This window comes from Syngnathus acus, chromosome 8, assembly GCF_901709675.1.
Source record: "Syngnathus acus chromosome 8, fSynAcu1.2, whole genome shotgun sequence".
Lineage (NCBI taxonomy): Eukaryota > Metazoa > Chordata > Actinopteri > Syngnathiformes > Syngnathidae > Syngnathus > Syngnathus acus.
Genome location: NC_051093.1, coordinates 9,073,085 through 9,089,294, shown reverse-complemented (window position 1 = coordinate 9,089,294; position 16,210 = coordinate 9,073,085). Strand labels below are relative to the sequence as shown.

The following is a 16,210-nucleotide window of genomic DNA, read 5'->3' as shown; positions in this document are numbered from 1 at the left end:
GAACTGGACTCTGTTTATTTTGCTCAGGCAGTAAATTGGCCTACAAAAGAAGATCCCACATTGCCTTTTTGGCTCTTCCGTCGGGGATGCTTAACCCAAATTGAACCTCAGTGTGAATCCAGTTGTGTTAATGGCTTCAAAGTATGCTTGTTTTAAATGAGCCCAGCACCTCTGGTACATTTGATAATATTCCAGGCTTGTTTTTATATGGTGCCTTTCTCAAAGGCTTTGAAGTGCATGGCTCTATACTTTATGAGGGCTTGCTGTCAAGTTGTTTTTCAGTTGCTCTGCTTGAGGAAAAAGTGCAGCAAAAAAAAACAACAAAGCCAGTTCAAGTCACATGGTCTTCATTTTATTCATATTTATTTTCATTCACAGCTTAACCGCATTCTTCTTATGGCATGACAATAATACATCTCATTTTAATTTGGGAGGCGGAGGGGCAGCAATGGCTGAGAAAATTAAAATAAGAAAGATATGTAGATAAGGGGATGAAGCACAGAGGGGGGGGGGAAATAGGTCTGGCATATTATCTCTCCACATATCTACTTTGCTTTATAATGCAAGGTCTACGTCCTGCAGGCATGTTCTTATTCTCTATACATAAGCGCAAACAAGAAGAGTTTGTAGAAAAGGGAGAAGATGGGATGAGTGCATGTGGCTTCGGGGCAATGTGTTTGGCTTTATTGTGCGATCAAAAGGATGGAGGCCATGGGGTCAGGAGGTCTTTTGGGCTCCGTCTTCACAGGTGCTTATTCTTTCACAAGGGTGGTAAACTCTAAGAGAAGCGAAAAAAAAATGAAATAAAATAAAAACATTATTTAAAATAATTTAAACAAATAAACTAATTTTAAAAAGTATTTAATTATTTTTATTTATTTTAAATTAAAAATACATATATTACTAGACTCCATGCAGCTGTATTGTTATGGTACTTTTACCTTCTACTCCAATCTTGCCGTCTCCATCCTTGTCGGCTGCGTGTAAAAATGTTTTGGTTTCCTTATCGGTCAGGTCCCTGCCATCTTTGGCAAAGCCCTTCAAGACAAATCTAAGCGGATTCAAAACATCAGAATTATATTTAGGCTTCATCTCATTCTTGTTATTTCTCTTACTTGAGCTCCTCCTCCTCTATGTAGCCACTGTTGTCGGCATCCAGCACCGTGAAGACCTTCTTCACATCGTCAGCAGATTTGTTCTTCAGGCCGATCATGTCAAAAAACCTCTTATGGTCAAAAGAGTCGGCCACTGCGCACACAAAACGTATCGATGCACAAAAAGTTCACGTCATGACCAAACCGCATCTTGTCAATCGATCCGAGTGGAAGCTGTCAAAGATGTTTCACTTGAATTCACCTGCAAATGCATCGAGTGCTTTCTTGATGTTGTCAGCGTTGAGGATGCTGTTCATCGCCATTTTGGCTGTTGGAGACAAGAAAAGAAAGGGTCAGAAGTTGTGGGCTATCGAGTAAAAGCACAAAAGTAGAATGAAGCAGTCAAAGGAAGAAGCACAGATGGCAGCCAGCGCCGTATAGACGACTAGAACATTTTCCTTGTAGAGCCGCTACACATAAAAGCGGGCCGGAGGGCCGGAGGCCAAGTCAGCGGGGATTAAACAGACCATCTGAGTCTTCAGCTGTCTCTGAAATACTAAATGAGACTTCACTATCCATCCCACTTCTGATGACATAAATGCCCCTAGAAAAAGTCTACACACCCCTGTTCAATTTGTTTTTGTAATATACAACAAAATTAATCATGATTAATCGTTTAAAATGTTTTCCACCGTGAATGTGAATTATAACCACATATAACACCAGGCTTAAAAAAAATAATTGCGATTGTGTATAGATTTTTAAATATCCACTCTATACCTCGCAGAAGAAGCGCTTTGGCTTGACACAACCTTATGAAGGTGTCCCTCTCTTGGGACTTTGACTGATGCACTCTCCTTCTTAATAAGCTTGAACCCAAAGATACTGTAGAAGTTAGATGTAGACACAAATGTCTTCATCCTTCACTAGATTGTCTGTGGCTTCTGGACACAAACAATCAATACAGCCGTGCGTGGTGCATTTAAAAGTATTTTATAAATGAATATCTTTTTCCAATCAAAACAGGCTGACACTTCATTTGAAGTGTGGCGACCCATCTATTAGCTTTAATTGTACCGTCAATATTTAAATGACTTATTACCACTTAAGACACAGAAGAAATAACATAATGTATTTGTCCAAAGTTAATGGTAGCATTTAGCCAGACAAGCACTTGTATTATTGAAGGTGACCTCCATTTGTGGTTTTCATCACAGCAGGTGATATATGAGCTTCTCGAAGCTCTCCAGTCTTATCTACTTTGGTGACACAGGCCTGCACACATGGATCAATAGTGAGCAGTACTTAACTTGTGTGGCCACATGTTCAATCATTTATTATTACCAGCGCAAGCTTCTTTTGTGACCTATAGCACAAAGGTGTCTGGAGGGAAAGCAAACAATGAAGCGACCGGCTAAGATTGACTTGGTGTGATAACCTAAGCCAATCAGCTCTCAGCGGAACTGGACAAAGTTAACTGATATTTATTTACAGTAATAGTATAAAGGCTGCAGAAAGACCCAGGAAGTTTGCATTTATACATTCGCTGACATTTCTCTAAAATGCTTTTATATTAGGAACCGAGAAGGATGAGTTATTATCATATAAACAGATGCAGCAGGCTATTATTTCCCTAAGCCTGAGAGCTAATTTATTGTCCCATGAAGCTCCTCTAAATTGCATAATATTTACATAATTGATGCTCAAATGCAATGAAAGCTAACAGTAATTTCAGTTGATGCTGATAGGAAGAACACACAAATAGATACGGACAGACAAAAAACAAAAAATGTGGATTGTAACTCTGTATCTGCTTTTTATATGTTTGATGTATAAGTAGTAAAAAAAAAAGAACACAACAAAAGGAACAATTAAGAAAAAAATGATAAATAAAACAAAAAGATGCTTGTATTCGACCCCGCAAATAAGTCATAAAATATTCACAACTTTTATCCATCCTCCCATGTGACACATTCTGCTACGATTTGCAGTCTAATAAACTTACATACACATTCATGAGATTCATTTGCAAAACAAACATAATAAAAGCGGCGCCAGTGCTGAGACCACTTGACATATTTGCATGTAATATTAACAAACAAATTAAAAATGCCCATTATTTCAAGCACTCATAAGCCTTGGGAAAAAAAAAAGTCAGCAATGTTTCCTTGAGTGTCCATCTCATTAACTTTAGTTATCCAAGTATTCTTCTGTTAGTGAATATTCATAGTGGAATACATGCATGAGCACAATGAACATTTCCTTTTATTTTATAAATTCATAGATCATTCCTCATGGGTGAATCAACAAGTTTGCTTCCATCAGCATTTTGACCAAGTTTGGCTACACCCGTTAAAGCGTGGTCAGTCTAATTAGGTGTAATTAAAATGTGACCTTGAAATAAATCGCAAGTAAGCCCTGGCCGGCCGGGAAAGCAGCGCTTCTCATTTTGCAAGCAAACGCTGGCTATCGGAAAGTAATTACCTGCTGGAGATGCTGTCTCACTATCTAAATTTAATCTCATTCTATGGAGGAGCCAGTTCAGGAAGTCAAATAGCATCTTCGATCTTTTATTTTGGATGACTCTGTTTCATTTGATTTATTGACTTTGATTGCATTTTAGACACTCCATGACTGCCTCTCTGAATGAAAAACTGAAAATATAGTATATATATTAATTATATATTATTTTATATCATATTATTCTAATATTATATATCATTTTATTATATTATTCTAATATTATATATTTCTTTATACTATTTAACATGGCTATTAACGATGGTCAAAGAGTGGGCCAGCCTTGTTCTGTTGGTCCCACCCTTGTTTTGTCCTTCCTCCCCCCCTATTGTGCCTTCCTCCTTGCAGCTATTGGATTTCTTCCCCTAATTTTCTCACTCCGCCCACTCAAGGGACCTCTCTGTCCTCTAATCCCCCTCTGAGATGATTACGACCACCACCCCATGGCCAAAGCATTGTCTGTCTCTTTTCTTTCCACTTTTAATTGAAGCTTTCTCCTTTCATTTAACACTTGCTTCAAAGCATTTAGCATCTCCGGTGATATATTAAATACTCTTGATGTGTTTTCTCTTTTTCTTCCCTCCATTAGGAACAAACCTAATTGCACCTTTTTTTTTTTTACAATTTATTGCCACTAATTAGCTTGAAAGGATTACTTGTTAGCGCGAGCAAACAAACAAATATCCAACAATTTTATCGGTACAATTAAAACGCTGGCAGCAAAAAAAAGGCCACCAGAGGCGAGCCTCTCACCTCCTTCTGACAAGATGAAAGCACGATGAAGTTCTGACAGGTAATCCTGGGATGATGATAATGAAAGACAGAATATTAAACAAGAAATGACTGAGACGAGATTAAAAGCAGAGGGAGTTGACGCAGAGAGGGGAAGCGGAAAGGGAGAGATGAGGCCGCCGACGTCGTTGGGAGGTCAACGTTGGATTCCACCATGGAATGCTAGATGAGACAAGGATGAAGGAAGGAATAAATAAGACGCTAACAAATCTACATAAGCAAGGAGGTTTGGTCTTGCTCAATGCTTGGAACACAAGGGGAACTATCAGGGGTGGAGCCAAGAGGACGCCTTTCACGGCCTCCTTCTATTTCCACATCAATGACAACATCACATACTTAATCAACACAATCAATCGCTTTGTAGCGAAACAACATCCTAATTTGAGGCCTCGGCTTCGCATTGTTTGATTATGTCCGTGTCTCCATCGTTGGAAAGGTTAGGCTTTGTCTGATTACTTATGGGACTCCCATGCAGGTTGTTGCAAATGAATGAATATATGGCGGCTGATTGGCGGCCGGCCCGTTGTGCTCAAACAATTTGTCACGCCGGCTATTTTTAGTCACGATGGATGGATGGATGGATGGATGGATGGATGGATGGATGGTTGGGTGGATGGATGGATGGATGGATGGATGGATGGATGGTTGGGTGGATGGATGGGTGGATGGATGGATGGATGGATGGATGGATGGATGGATGGATGGATGGATGGATGGATGGAGAAACAAATTTACTGAGTGACCTTTGTGATGATGTGTTGACAGGCAGACGTCTGCGCAGGTGAAGAGAGGATTTGTCGGGTTTATTTAGATGGCAAGATGTAGACAGGAGCACTCGGGTCACTTATCGAACTTTCTCGTTGCGGTGCTGTCATTCATCTGTTGTACCTCTCAATAGAAAACATAATTACAGCTCTTCCCCTCGCTTTCCAAATAGAAGCGGCGCAGCTTTGCAAATGGATTTCATCGCAGGTTGTGTGATTTATTGGCCGCTGCAGCGTCTTGTTGTCGTTTCGTGAAACCAGAGGAAAGTTGTTATGACCTCAAACAAGATGCAGCGCATTACAAATGCATTAGGGCAATAACGAAATAAAAGAGAGAGCACCTTGGGCGCGCAAATGTGCCCTTTATGCACAGTTTATTTTTCCGTTTATTGATTGCTTCATTAACACACATTAACCAGCTCACCGTGTGCCGACTGTATTACATCTTAATGTAATTTCCCCTCCATTCCACGACTCAGTCGGGAAAAGGATTCTCGTTTGTGTGCAAAGCTGAAAGGAAGAGCGGATATCAAATAGATTAATTAAAACTAAATAAGGCTTGCGCACGTGTTCCCCATTAACAATTTATTAGGCTGACACAACTAACAACAACTCGGCAGACAAGATTATCATATTCGCTTTTATTTAATCACTTTCGGAGGTGTTGGATTTTTTTTAATATGTTTCATGAGCGCTCAGATCATATTTTTCTCGGGCACCTCTGTGTACTCATCTCATTTTGACTCGGGGCTCCAACAGCGAACAGTAGGATGCAAAAAATATATATATGAAAGAAGCGCTCGCGAATTGGCATCATCAGCAAGCCAAACACGAACATTCTCAGGGAGTAGATTAAAAATCCTGGCTCCAATCCGTATTTGACTGTAGGACACTGAATTGCTTTGTGGACTTGTGAAATAGGGCATGTTGAGCCAAAGTCGACACGACTGCCTGTTAGATTGTTTTTTTTTTTTTTTCATGAGCTTGCAAGGCTGCAGCAGTAAGCAAAATAAGGTAACTGTTGCTTTTTTGTTTCCCCTTTGTTTGTTTTTTTGGCTAAATTCTCTTTTTAAAGACATTGTGTCCCAGTTACAAATGCAACTTTGACGTCCATTGGCAGTGAATGAATTCAACAAATCATTTCAAAGTAAATGTGTCACTGCACACATTTGAACCGTGTGTGTGTGTGGACACAAAGGAAGCTATAATTAAGTCGGCTTAATGCACCTGAATTTGGTGCGCATCGATCCCCTGGCCGCTAATGTCCCATGCTGACATGACTTGTTAGCCTTATTAGGTGCGCCCTTGTGACTGCCGCAGGCCGTTATTACATTATGGACGGCTCGGGGACTGCCAGTGCAGCCGCATGGACTGTGAAGATGAACTCCAGCAACCTTGTTTTCACTAAAAGGAGTTTTATTTAGCTTTTTTTTTTTAATCTATTCAAAAATATTGATTTGACTTTTTTTAGCTCCTTAAGTCTTTTCAATGTGCTTTGTTTTATGCTAGCCTGTAAACTACCAAATGATCTTTTTATCTGCTCTGGTTCACATAAAAATAGTAAAAAGGTTTTCGCACCGCAAAAGACTTTTAAAAGACCTTTTAGAAGTTGCGACTAATGTTGTGCCTGCATTGTGGCTAGTTTTTCCGGTTTATTGTCTTGAAGAGGTCTAGAATTGAGTCAAGCCTCTTTTGAGGCTAGCGTCTAACCACCAGCGGGTTTTAATTTCACTTCATTGCTTTCTGCTTCTTGCTCATGCTCTCACGCTTGGCTTGCTTTGGATAGAACTGGGCTCTCTCGGCTTCAGGCTGACGCTTCAGCCCGGTCATCCCTCCGGACACTTACACAATTACTGTACATGCTTTTTGCGCTCGTTCTCTGACACGTAATTCTAACCAAGACATCACAACTAGTCCACTAAACAAACAAAAACTGTATTTTTACATACCCAAAGCAAATTTCAGGGGGTCTTTGCCCTTTATTTCCCCCCCCTCTAGCTCTGCCAATGAGTGACAGCAATATTTGGTCTTTATCATTTGCAATGTCTTCTACTTGTGAAGTTCACACATTATATGGTAGAAATTGCTTCTGGCATGCCAAACAGTCCTCGTTCCACTTGCCATGGTGCACAACAAACGGGCTTGGTTGATCAAAACAAGTTGCCACTGGAAGCTAGATAACATTAATGAGATTTGGCATGACTTGGGACACAAGGAGGAAGTGCATAAATTGCTGATGATGAGAATGTGATGATATAAAAAAAAAAAAGTGGTGTCCCCATACACACACACACCATGTGGCAGCAAACCAGAGTTGCAGAACATGGAAACTCCATACCGAGTCCATATGGTGATCCATTTGCATTCCATTCAGGCTTCTGGAGACTCATTTTAGATAGAAGAAATGCTCAATTCCCCAAAGTACAGTATTCATGCAACAGGAGCGAAAACACGTTTGTAGCCAACCACAAACAATCCGGAGGCAGAGAAGGAATTTTCAATTTTCTTTCCTGACAGATGGAAGCGTGTTTTAACGTGAGCGCTTTTGTTTGCCTCATTCATTTTCTCATTTTGTCCTCCTTCATTCTCCATATCATCCCCTCTTCTTTTTTTTCTCCCTTGCATCTCTTCTTCCGCTGTCAAGGTGATAACTGTCCTTCCTCTTTTCTTGCCAAGAGAAAGCCACGTCTTGATTTCTCTTAGCTGGCTGACGTCCATTATTTTCATCAAGGTCTTGGTTGTTGTCCTTCATTTTGTCAACTTGCCACTCTCCATTCAGGTGAGATGGGACAAAATTGGACTTGCGCATCTCAAGTAGCTTCTGCATTGATTTTGCCGGACCCAATTTTGACAATACCCAATTTTCATAGATCCCATTCATAAACGGCAAGTAAAATCATTGTTTAAAAAAAAAAAAAAGTATTGTGACACCTTCTACATTCAAGTAGTGCTCATGACTTTTGGCCTGATGTTTGGAATTAATTCCAGTCATCATCCTCTTTCCCAGTCTCCATTGTCTGGTTTTCTTTGTAATTTCCCTTTTTGCTCATTTCACCCATTTGTGTCCATCCCACGGAAGGTCCCCTCACAAGCCACCTCATTTATCTGGCCGCCTCGGCATCCATCTACTCGCCACCCCACTCTTTGTCTCTCCGGCCGTTCATTTCCCACGCGCATTTGTTGTTAGCAAAACACATTGATGTGATCTCATCATTGCCCTCTCTCCCCGGCACATTTTGGATCCCCTTTTCCCCTCGCCTCTAAATCCTTGATTCAATATTTGTTTCTCTCGTTCTGTCCTCCCTCCATTGCGGCTTTCCTCCAATGGGATCATTTGGCAGAGAGGCTCTTCTAACCCAGGTGCAGTGCACAGAATGATGCCCGTATGAGGAGACATACAGTTAAGCCTCCCCCACCCCCACCCTCTCTTTTTCCAGGAAAACACGTTTTGCCGGCCATCTGTGGTCACTTTGTCAGACAACAGTGTTATCATTCTGCAATTGATGCAATTTACACAATTCATAAAAAATACAAATGTGCAGGGATAATGTAGACATTAATGTGCGCCGGAAATATTTCAATTTACACCTCAATTTTTTTTTTTTCCTAGCTGGCTGTCTCCCTGGATGTAACAATTATACGATGTCACTATTTAACACAATCTGTTCCCTATAAGGAAACGACTCACCATCAATTTCTGAATTCTCCATCTATGAAGTGAAGCGTAATTTTGCACACCCCAAAAAAAAAATCCGTAAATTCATCAGCTATGTGATTATTTTTTTGACTCTGAGATTTGAGTGGGATATTTCTGATTTCAAAGTCTGCCGAATCAGTAAACGGAGCAAATTTCTCAAGCCATGCGCTGACTCAGCAAATATGTGTGAAAGCAGTGTAGCACAACCTTGGGGCAGTGCAAAAAAGCAAATGGGAAAGTATAAGCAATGACCTTCAACAATCACTATGTTTAGAATGTGCTGTGTGCACGGAATGCTGTAGCAATGTGCAAGGCTGGTTAGCACCTAGCATCCCTTAGCTTAGCAAGTCCAGTTGAATTTGATCTGGCCAGCAAGTGATAACTGCAAAGGGTGTCCCCCGCTCTTCTGCAGCGTTCTTTGCACTTTGCTGCATCAACACAATCGAGGCGTAATCGAAATGATGCGCTTGACTTTGACCTCTTCTCTCCTCGTCAGTGGGCGGGCCACCGCTTCTTATGTTGGAGTCCTTAACATTGCCAGACAAAGACAAAACCCCCCCAAGGCCAACTTTTCTGCCAAAATATTCACAAAGCGTAACAGTAGTGCAGATGATGCAAGTCATTGCTAAGTATTGACACAGCACTGGACTGTTTGGGATGCTTTCAGGCAATTCAAACCTAAATATAGTAATTATGAACTTTTTCAAGAATAAAAAAAACCTTTCTATACAAATAAGATTAAATACTAAGGTCCTGTTAAGGCAAAACTACTGAATGTGTTGGATGAAATCATAAGGAAAGCAATGTTAACTACTTTGTAATTGTGCTTTAAGCTGCAGTGCGGTGTGCAAATGCGCCTCTGAAAATGCTGCAGTCTTCGTCATGCCTCTCTGCCTCGCAGTGTGATGCAAGGGCCTTGTTTTTTTTTTTCTCCTCGGTGATGGAGTCCAGTTAGGCTTGCGGGATAACATTATTTGGCAAAATGCTAATTAAAAAAAAAAGCCCTTAATCAATGCATGAGAAGTCAACATTTTAAATGTCTGATGCTTCTTTTTATGTCTTACAGTATTATGAATATTATTTCATTTAATTCATGATATATTTTTGGGCCCAATCAGATACATTTGTTGTATATGGCAAAAGAGCAATTTTTTTTGGTCCCATTTATTCATTTGTTATTTCCTCGTCCATTCACCATCCAATATGTTCTCGCCACTTTTCCATTCCAGCCTCTTTGTCCTCTTGTCTTTTTGTGAATGGAGCAGCTTCATCACCTTATTACAGGCTCCTTTTCGACTTGGCGGACAACATTTTGCCCATCAAGCCTCCTGCGCTACCGCCTACCCAAATAAAGAAAGGAAAACACAATTTGTATTCTGGGCCAGCGTCTGGCAACGGGAGAGGCGAGTTATTGGAAAGAGCTAGGGCTTGTTAAAGTCACACTTTAGAAGGAGCACTCTTGATTTCTAGATGGGCCCTCAGGTCACTTCTGTAAACAACAAAAAAAATGTTTATAATCATTGCAGGGAATAGGCCTCCCATTTTTAATCAACTCATCAGAGCCTTTCAGCAAGTAATAATTACAATTGATCGAGGTGAAAATTGTTTGGACCTGTGCTGTTCTTATTTCAGGGCAACAACAGGAAGTCGATTTGAAATAAGAATTTCTAAACAGTATTTCAACCAATTTGACAGTGGAAGGGTATTACTTTTTGTCAATTAAAAATGAGTTTTTCAGTTTTTTGAAACTTTTTTTTATGCGTGTCCTCTCATCAAAACTGCTGGCCGGTGCCATCCTCTGAGGAAAAAAATCAGAAAATGCAGAAAAGAAAATACGTATGGGGCCACCTTGTTCGAGGTAAGTCTGACTTTCATCCATTTTTTAACTCTTTAGTATTTAAAGCCATCATAAAATGTGAGCTGAATGCACTTGCTCACAGATGGATGCATTCAATAAAAGACACAGCAGGGACACTGTGTAAATATTGTCCCATTCATTAATATTCAATATTGTTGCAAAGTGTCTGAGTGGTTACGTAGACGTGGAGGAGTAAAGCAAGTGTCGACATACTCGACTTTGCTCCATTAACATTTCTAGTGCTATTGCCGTTTGCTCATGTGACTCCACATGACTGAACACGGGAAGTGTGTGATGCTTTGTGTAGCTAAGTCCAGCAGTGATATCTGGTCAGCAGCAGCAGATGACACCCATTTGTCTCCTGCAGCGCTGCCGATGCGTGCTAGACCGCCACTGACCTTGCAGCAGAAAGCGGCTAATCTGTGGCGGCTCATACACAAAGACACGCACTCGTACACAAATGTGAGCCTCGGTCCGCGCCGGCCGCTCAGGACTGGCCTCGGGCCTGCTGGTGGCGAGCAGGCTTCTTACAAAATGAGGGGAAGGATGAAAAGAGGTCAGGGAAGCCCGAGTCGCTTTCACTTGTGATACGCGGCCATTCATAAAGCTACAAAAGACGTGACTTTCAGCTCCGAGGTATGCGGACAACAAAGTCGCTTCGAAGTCGGTTACATCAGCGAAGCATAATTCTGCAAATTTTCAGACTTGCAGGAATTAAGAAGACAACAATGTCAAAATGGATTGTTTGACCTCTTCTGCTGCTTTTTGAAAAGGAGACCAAAGAAAGTGAAGGTAAAGCACTTTAAATATATATTAGAGTCAAGTCAACATCTAAAACTTCTGCTTACTTTGATCCAACTGCCTTTGCTTGCTTATTAGAATTGATCAGATATGATCAGAGTAATCCTTTCATCGCAACTATTTGGACACATCATACAAGCTTTTTTTTTAAATTTTGCATAACATCACTGTTCGTGTTCAGTCATGACCAGAATTCCAGCAGAGATGAAGGCTTGAAATCAAATACAGTGACACCTTGAAGTTTGAATGCCCCCCCATTTGGAATGCAACCAAAATTGAGTGAAGATGGACACTTCTATGTTCTACTTTGATAAATCCGTGATGTGACGGGTAAAAAAAACTCCAGTTTAACTTTGACAAACAGTCGATTAGCAGCGGCGAGTCGATGAGCTGGCAATTGGGAAAGGTGCCGCCTGATTTGATATGGTTTATGGATTAAATGAAATGAAGTGGTAAGGAATGAAGGTCAGATGAATGCAGAGAAAGGACGACGCTGTTTAGGCATGAGGAGCAGGACGTGCCAAAGCGAGGGAGGGATGGATGGACGGATGGACGGATTGAGGGAGGGAGGGAGGGAAAGCCTCCACGCCAAATGCTTGTTTTGCTAGTTCAGCCTAATCTCAGCTATTGAGATTAGCTGTCATTCACACTCTTAGTTGATGATGCAATTCTGTTTGACGTTTGACTGTTTGTTTCTTCACTTTTCAGATCACCTTTTTCCCCCAATTCCCATGATTTAAGATTGAAAAAGAAATGTGCATTTATTGAAGTACCTCAAGCGCCTGTTTATTTGTATAAATTGTTTATATTATAATCTGATGCCAATGATGGTGTTATAAGAATATATGCCGAGTCAGACTTTTAAATGCGGGTTGCCAACTAACTGCTTAACCTATTATTGATGCTTTTTACCAATTTAAAAAAACATGGTGTAAGTCTATAAATAAATTGCCTGTTTTCCCAAGTGAAGGCTTTTAAGTGGCAGTAACAAAATAGGTCACATCCTCATCCACTTTAATTCGTCTTTCCCTAAAAAAAAAAAGAAAAAGGAGCAGGCTCTAAATTAAGAAAAGTCTCAATCCATTTTCGCTCGCACTCTGTTCCCATCTGACCGTGGCTTTGCTAATGATCTCATTTAAGAGGTTATGGCTTTTCTAATTAGAAATGAGTTGAGTCTCTTTGTGCTGGGCTAACCTTTGTGTCACTCTAAAGTTAGCATCAACTTTTTGGACCTCTTGTCACTCTGCTGTTTTTTTGGAAACACCTTCCAGAATAAAGTCAACTACACAAAAGTACTACCTCAAGGACACACAGTGATTTGTTTGGATAACAAAGGTTTCTTATTTACATGACCTTGCAACAAAGATGGAGCTTGATAATCTCAAGAATCCATTTGAGCGCATATTCAACTGATGATACCAATCGGATATCTTTGAGAAGTGGGGAAAAAAAATACAAACAAACAAACTAGCCTGCCTTCTGGCAAATATAAAATACACATTTTTAAACCCAGAATAGCGCCATCTTCTGGATATGTCTTGCATTTGTAAGACAAAGGCATACTTTCCCACGTGCCATCTGCCTCTTTGACCTTGGCAAAGATCACGTGGAGCAAAATCTCCATGTTTAGGCCGGAATGAGTGTCAAATCATCCGGTGTGATGCCAGTTAAATTACAACAGTTTATTGCCACTGTCCATTTATGTTTGTGACCAGCTGTTCACCCCAAAAATGAGAACAAAGCATCCAAATGTAATTTAAAGGCAGAGCCATGTGTCGAATTCATTTTTTGTCACCTCAGCAAAAAAAAAAGAAAAAATACATTGCCTTCCACTTTATTCTCTTATCGCCACGTTTTAATTAACGTCCTTTAACAAGTGCCCCGAACGTGAGGTTAATTGTACTTTGTCATGACAAAATCAGCACAAATGCAAATTCTCTCAAGGCGAACTCCGTTCCGTGGTTGGCAAGGCTAATTATTCAGGAAAAGTGCTAGAGAAAGCGTAGCGACGTGGTGGCCTGATGCTCAAGTCAAAGCGTGTCGTGCAATTTGCACGTCTTGCCTGAGGAAGATTTTCATTTTAACTAACAATTGCAATGAGGGATCTTAAGTTAGCACATTTCTGCTGAGTATTAAGGGAATTAACGGCAAAAAAAAAATCATATTAAAAGTAAAACCAGGTTGAATTTGCCCATACAGGTATGGATGGATGAATCAATCATGTTGCATAATGAGGCCTGAGTATATTATGGCCAAACACAAATTTAGCAGCCACTAGCTCGGAAATGTGTCAAACTTGGTTTATTGCAGACTATATTATGATTAGGGTTGCCCTCAGGTGATCGGATATAAAAGTGGAATTGCATAAATGGATAAAAAGTCATATTGTGTATCATAAGGCACAAAATGCCAAACTTATTTTTTCTGTAAACGCACATAGCAACATGTCGCGCATAGATGAATGAATTAGCAGACGACGATGGCAGGTGTCAAGGACAAGTCCTCATCTCAACACATTCTTCCAATTTGCATGGTCACCATTATTTGTCCTTTGCCCCCTATCTATTCACAACGTGTTATTTCAATGTAACAGTGTATGAAATCCAAAAGTCATGTCAGGGGCAAACACGTGACGGGCCCCATATCACAATCCAACCGACACCCCCTGTCAGCTCTCTGCTGTCACTCAGAGGCTTTAATTGGATCAGGGCGGCCACATATAGTCAAAATATTGGAAACGTAAACACCTGGACCACTGACACAGGTCAAATTTCAAGGCGGCTTGCATGTCCGCACCTCAGGGACAATGAGAGTCAGTCGCACCGGCATGGTGCCATTCCACACCTGTCTTCAACTCTCTCCCCTGGAGTCTTCTATCATACGTGGCATTTCACACTCCACAGAGCTTGTTAAATGACACAATTCCCCAGGAAATCAAGTGTGGATGTTAACATCGTTTCCACCTGACTGCTTGCTAATTGGGAAATGGTCTGCGTTTCAAAGACGACGAAGGACGATTATGAGCAGATTTACATCATCCGTAAATGGAGATGTTCTTGCAGTTCTTCTTAAATGTATTTTGTGCACGCCAATGTCCTGCATTGGACTACTTCTGCCATGAAGGCCACACCCCTCGCCTGCGCTGAATTTAAAGGTGTCATTTTAATTGGCCGAGAGTGTTCATCCCCACAACGGCGCAAACGCCCATTTCTAACTGCACAGAAGAAATGATAACTGTTGTACTGGAGCGTATCAGGTGTTCCTCAAGATTCAAGTCTAGGTCCTCTAACTCGTCAATATTCTGGTGTGCTTTACAGTCATGTAAGTTTATTTGAATAAAATAATCATGTAACAATGATAGTTTATGCCTAACATTGAGGTGTGTATTGGGATAAATCTCATCCTCTGTCTAGATAGCCATTATAATCCACCTGAGAACATATCCAAAGTCTCTTTGCCCTTCAGGACACAGCTGTTCATCCTGAAGGGCAGATTTTGTAGCGCAGCAGCGACAGATGCAACTAGTCAAAAAGATTTAAGGAGACAAAAAAAAGCTGCAAAATCAAAACAGCCACGAGATTTTAGATTGCGTTGCGCCAATGATACCAAAATGTCTTTTAATGTGACACTCGATCATCTTCATCATCATGATCACAATTTGCACCACCGGCCATGCAATGCATTTGTAGTGTACAAGGAAAAAAAAAATCATTCAAGTGTCTACTCTGAGACTCACCAGCGCTTGTAAACGAATGTAATGGATTTCCCCCTTTACACACACACACACACACACACACATGTATGCACACACACAGTGACTCACAGGTTTCAGAGAACCAATCACCATGGCCACTTCTCAGCTCCGGTTTGTGAATGGGATTTTGCCTCTGTTAGAAGCATCCAGTTGGAATCCTGTCATCATATTTTCTAGCTTCTATTTCATTTCTATATTGTAATTATTGAACTGCTTTAGTGGTGACATAGCTTAATTTGGACTTTTGATGAACCCGTTATCTACCACTAATTGTGTCTTTTAAGTCTTTTTCGACACCATCGTGTAATACACCTAACGCACCCCGACAGCATACACTTTGTTTCTCCTCTTTCTTTACTTTTTTTTGTTCTTCTTTTTTCCAGCCCCAAATCACTCAATGATCAACAGTCCCACTTACCTGCAATGACAGAGACTTAGTCCTGAGTGCCTCTGAGTCCTCAGCGGTTGGACGGAGAGCAGCGAGCCTGCAGAGCTGCTGACGGGAGAGCCGAGTGGACGGGAGAAAGAGACAAGTGGAAAGAGAAAGTGGAGGCTGTGCGATCGAGGAGGAGGCTGGCTGGAGGTGAGATGAAGGGGAGAACGAGAGAGGGAGGGAGAGATAAAGCGGGATGCAGGAGTAGAGGGAGGGAGTGCCGGATTGGGATTGGAGGGAGTGTGTGATATTAAGCAGGAGGAGGAGAGAGGAGAAGAAATGCCCGTAGGAATAAAATGCATCAAAATGGTTTGAAAAATATGAATTGAAGTCGTCAGATGCATCAAGACTCTGGAGACAAAGCTGCCCATTCAATCACATTGTAATCCAATAATGGGTTTCAGTCTTGCCACATTGGAGTAATAACTCACTACACCCTGGGAGTTAAAAAAAAAAAAAAGGGGTGAGGAAGGCTAAAGATAGTTTGGATCCCAAAA

At 40.9% G+C, this 16,210-nt stretch overlaps 1 protein-coding gene and 1 long non-coding RNA gene across 3 annotated transcripts; one reads left to right on the top strand and one right to left on the bottom strand.

The window, feature by feature from the left end:
* Window positions 1-328: 328 nt before the first annotated feature.
* pvalb6 (parvalbumin 6) lies at window positions 329-15,886 on the bottom strand. Of its 2 annotated transcripts, XM_037256121.1 has the most exons (6): window positions 15,699-15,886; window positions 4,368-4,413; window positions 1,357-1,422; window positions 1,116-1,248; window positions 942-1,051; window positions 329-778 (listed from the first exon to the last, which is right to left on the bottom strand). In XM_037256121.1, the coding sequence occupies exons 3-6, from the start codon at window positions 1,415-1,417 to the stop codon at window positions 753-755; spliced, it is 330 nt and encodes a 109-aa protein (XP_037112016.1). In that variant the 5' UTR covers window positions 1,418-1,422; window positions 4,368-4,413; window positions 15,699-15,886; the 3' UTR covers window positions 329-752. The 2 variants fall into 2 exon arrangements, with proteins under 2 accessions (XP_037112016.1, XP_037112015.1); XM_037256120.1 differs by lacking the exon at window positions 4,368-4,413.
* On the top strand, window positions 8,996-12,191 carry LOC119125548. The gene is made up of 3 exons (XR_005098497.1): window positions 8,996-10,725; window positions 11,093-11,361; window positions 11,437-12,191. It is a non-coding gene; the product is annotated as an uncharacterized LOC119125548 (long non-coding RNA).
* Window positions 15,887-16,210: the final 324 nt, after the last annotated feature.